This window comes from Giraffa tippelskirchi, chromosome 7 (assembly GCF_054371585.1).
Source record: "Giraffa tippelskirchi isolate mGirTip1 chromosome 7, T2T-mGirTip1v1.2.pri, whole genome shotgun sequence".
NCBI classification, from domain to species: Eukaryota; Metazoa; Chordata; class Mammalia; order Artiodactyla; family Giraffidae; genus Giraffa; species Giraffa tippelskirchi.
In genome coordinates, this window is record NC_137281.1 from 66,121,551 (window position 1) to 66,124,621 (window position 3,071).

General features: G+C 59.5%; 1 protein-coding gene across 1 annotated transcript; it reads right to left on the reverse strand.

Moving 5' to 3' along the window:
* Positions 1 to 363: 363 nt before the first annotated feature.
* Positions 364 to 2,139, reverse strand: LOC145514094 (uncharacterized). The gene is made up of 3 exons (XM_081511180.1): positions 1,979 to 2,139; positions 1,267 to 1,579; positions 364 to 1,016 (listed from the first exon to the last, which is right to left on the reverse strand). The coding sequence occupies exons 1-3, from the start codon at positions 2,111 to 2,113 to the stop codon at positions 388 to 390; spliced, it is 1,077 nt and encodes a 358-aa protein (XP_081367306.1). The 5' UTR covers positions 2,114 to 2,139; the 3' UTR covers positions 364 to 387.
* Between the last annotated feature and the right edge of the window lie 932 nt (positions 2,140 to 3,071).

The following is a 3,071-nucleotide window of genomic DNA, read 5'->3' on the forward strand; positions in this document are numbered from 1 at the left end:
GGGCTTCGTTTGGCACATGATATCTTGAAAGGACGTACACCGTCCTTTCAGCTATCAAAGGCTAGTTCAAATGACATACAAATGAGAACTCTCCAATGGAGTCTTACAGTAGGTGGAGAGTCCGAAAAAAACTCCTTCAGTCATTTCACTGAGAGTCATTGATTGGGGACACCAAGAATATAGGAAGGAATGCAGAAAGAAAAGATGAAATTGTGTTCAGGATCGGGGGGAGGGATGAACAGGGCGTGCTTGCCTTGAATCCAGGCTTTGTTGGGGGGTGGGGCATAAAGATCGAACGGGTCTGAAACTACAAATTGGGATGGTAACACAGTATCACCAGAGTTACACAACAGTGTTCCCAAATTGCAACAATGATGAAAAAGTTTACTAATCCCAACTTAACCAAGAGAAATACAGGAAACCATACACAAAATAAAACATCACCAGAAAGGTGGAAACAAACCAAATGCAAAGCAGTTCAGGGGAAAGGAACTCCATGTCCCCTGGGGGCAGACCGAGTTGCCGGCGTCCACGGTGAGCAGACAGGGATGGAGGCTGCAGAGCCGACCGCTCCCCTGGACGTGGTGTTTCCGGCAAGGGCTCTGGGTCTCTGCCCAGAGCGGGGGCTCGTTCTTCCTGCAGGGGCGAGTGAGTCATCGTCGGCGTCTGGGTGTTGCGCGGGAGCCAGGGCAGGCTCTCCCTGCCGAGGCGGTGACTCTTCCTCTGCCTCGGGTTCTCCTGCCAAAGCCCGAGCAGGTACAGGTGCACGTGGAGGTGGAGGTTCTGGCTGAGGGGGTGGGACATCAGTGCCTGGGGCTGGGGGCCCTGCAGGCACGGAGATCCGATCTGCCCGGTGTGCTGGCCAGTACCCAGCTGGCCTGGTGTCTCTGTGAGGGCAAGTCTCGGATCTCCATCTGGCCTCGGTGGATCCCTGGGTCCTGCACCTGGAGCCACCACCTCTGTAGGGACAGGTCTGGGAAGTAGAGCCTGGTTCCAGTTGGAGGCCAGTGCTAGAGCTGGGGGAGAAGCAAAGTTTGCCCACAGGCCAGCCTTGGCATGTGCGTATCCCGGGACAGAAAGCTTCCAAGAGATTCCCAAAGAATACCCAGGGTCGGATGTCTTTTGGGACTGAAGTGTGCAAGATGGGGGTGGGGGTGTGAGGCCAGCGCTTGCTGCAGGCCCAGCAGCATCTTTCGGGGACTCGTCCGTGTGTAGCTCAGCACCCCCTCCCCACACACTCCCGTGCACCAGCCCCAGCGTCCTCACCTCTGTGCTCTGGCGTGCTGGGCTCCAGGTCCTCCTGCTGCCTCAGAGGCCGGGGTTCTCGGGACTCTGGGTCGGAGCCGGGTGTGCTGAGCTCCGTGGCCGCCTCAGACTGGGCCGCCGGGTGTATCCTGGGTGGTGTCTCGGCAGCAGGCCTTCCCCGCCTCCGCTTCGCCCCCGGTGGGGCTGATGCCTCCGTGGGCACGCTCACCTGGAGCCTGCACTGGGCCTCACGGGCGGGGGGGTGGTGCTCCGACCCCTCCCTCCGGGAGGTGGACGGGGTGTCCCCGTCCTCGGCCTCATCACGTGGGAAGCTCTGCAACGACAGTGACCGTCAGCCAGCCGTGCTGGGAGTTTTCCGAGCTGGGCCTGTCCAGTGGAGCCGCTGCTTCTGCCTGCTCGAACTTCTCTTCCCAGAAGGGTCAGAGACGTGTGTCTGCTCAGATCCCCACCCGGGAGGAAAGAGACCCACCTGAGGGTGTGAGGTCAGCCTGGGCGGCCGGCGCTGCCCGCACTCTCCCCATCCCACCCAGCCTGCTCTCCCCTGGGGTGTGGACACAACTTGTCCGCAGGCTTCTGACCCCACATCCGCCTGGGCTTCCTTGAGGGAGACACACCCCGAGAAACCCGCATCCACACACACAGGCAAAGGACCCGGTGTTTCCGGGTGGCATGGGAGAGGTGGCCTGGCCCCGCCTGGGGCTCCCCGTGTTACCTTTCTGTTTCTCCGGGCAAAGGGCCAGAGGCCTCTCGGGGGTGCCCTGAGCCAACGTCGACAGGGTGCCCACGCACACTGCCTGTGAGCTCTCCTGAGGCCCCGGCCTCTGGGCAGGGGCAAACAGCAGAACATCCTGGCAGCAAGTGATCTGGCTGGGGGCTCCTCTCCGCTCTGGAGGCCTGGATACCCGGGTTGCGGGTTCTGTTGGGTTCTGTTGCCGGCAGGTGACATCATTTCCTGGGGTTCGTGCTGAGGTCCCTTCCCCAAAACTTCGCAAGGGAATCTCTGGGTTTCTGACTGCTCGACCACCCCCCTTAGGCCATGTGCAGGCACAGTGACAGCCACACAGCCCAGCCCACAGCCCTGGGGAGGCCTGGGTGCAGCCAGGGCCTGAGCTCCGAGGACCCCGCTGCTCTCAGACCAGGCTCCTTCTTCTCGTAAGTGGTGTGGCCCTGGACAAGCATATGCCCCTCAGGGTTTCCCCGGTCTCTCCATCTGCAGAGTGGGGGTCATTCTCCCATCTGTTTCCTAGGTCTGTCGGCCTACGAGCAGCTCCATGCCTTTCCACCTGGGGCTGATATCACGTGGAGTTTGTGCGCTGAGACTTCAGAAAGAAAGACTCCATCCAGGGCTGACACAGCACAGAATGGGGCAGAACGAGGCCTGGATGCGCCGTGGTACCCAGGAAAAGGCACTCCCCCTCCTGACTGTTTGGAGACCCCGCATGCAAGTTGGAGGACCGAAAGGAAGACTCGAAGGTCTCCCTCTCTGATAGAAAAGAGTAGCCAACTTTCTGGTCCTCTGTTTCCATTGAGATTCTGTTCAAGTGTCCCAGCTCGGCTTCTGCGGGTGGCTGAGCTTCTAATGGCTCCCTGCGTTCTTGTCTTTTCCTCTCCAAACCTTCCGTCCGTTTCCCCCTTCTGGGGTGGATGGGCGCTGTCATTGCTTCTACCTTCGAGACAGATTGATGAAAAGTCTGGACCATCGACTCCTTTCCTCTCTTTGGTTCCGTGTCTCTCTCTGGCTGTGTCCCTCTCTTTTCCTTTCTCGATTCAGTCTGTGTCTTCCTCTTTCTCTCTCGTGTGTGGAT

What these genes read in the sequence shown, in the direction of transcription:
- LOC145514094 (XM_081511180.1), bottom strand. Translation starts at nt 2,113, where the DNA reads ATGTTCTGCTGTTTGCCCCTGCCCAGAGGCCGGGGCCTCAGGAGAGCT. An exon ending in TTGCCCGGAGAAACAGAAAG is followed by an intron (nt 1,580 to 1,978) that starts GTAACACGGGGA and finishes CTGTCGTTGCAG; the next exon opens with AGCTTCCCACGTGATGAGGC. An exon ending in CAGCACGCCAGAGCACAGAG is followed by an intron (nt 1,017 to 1,266) that starts GTGAGGACGCTG and finishes CTTCTCCCCCAG; the next exon opens with CTCTAGCACTGGCCTCCAAC.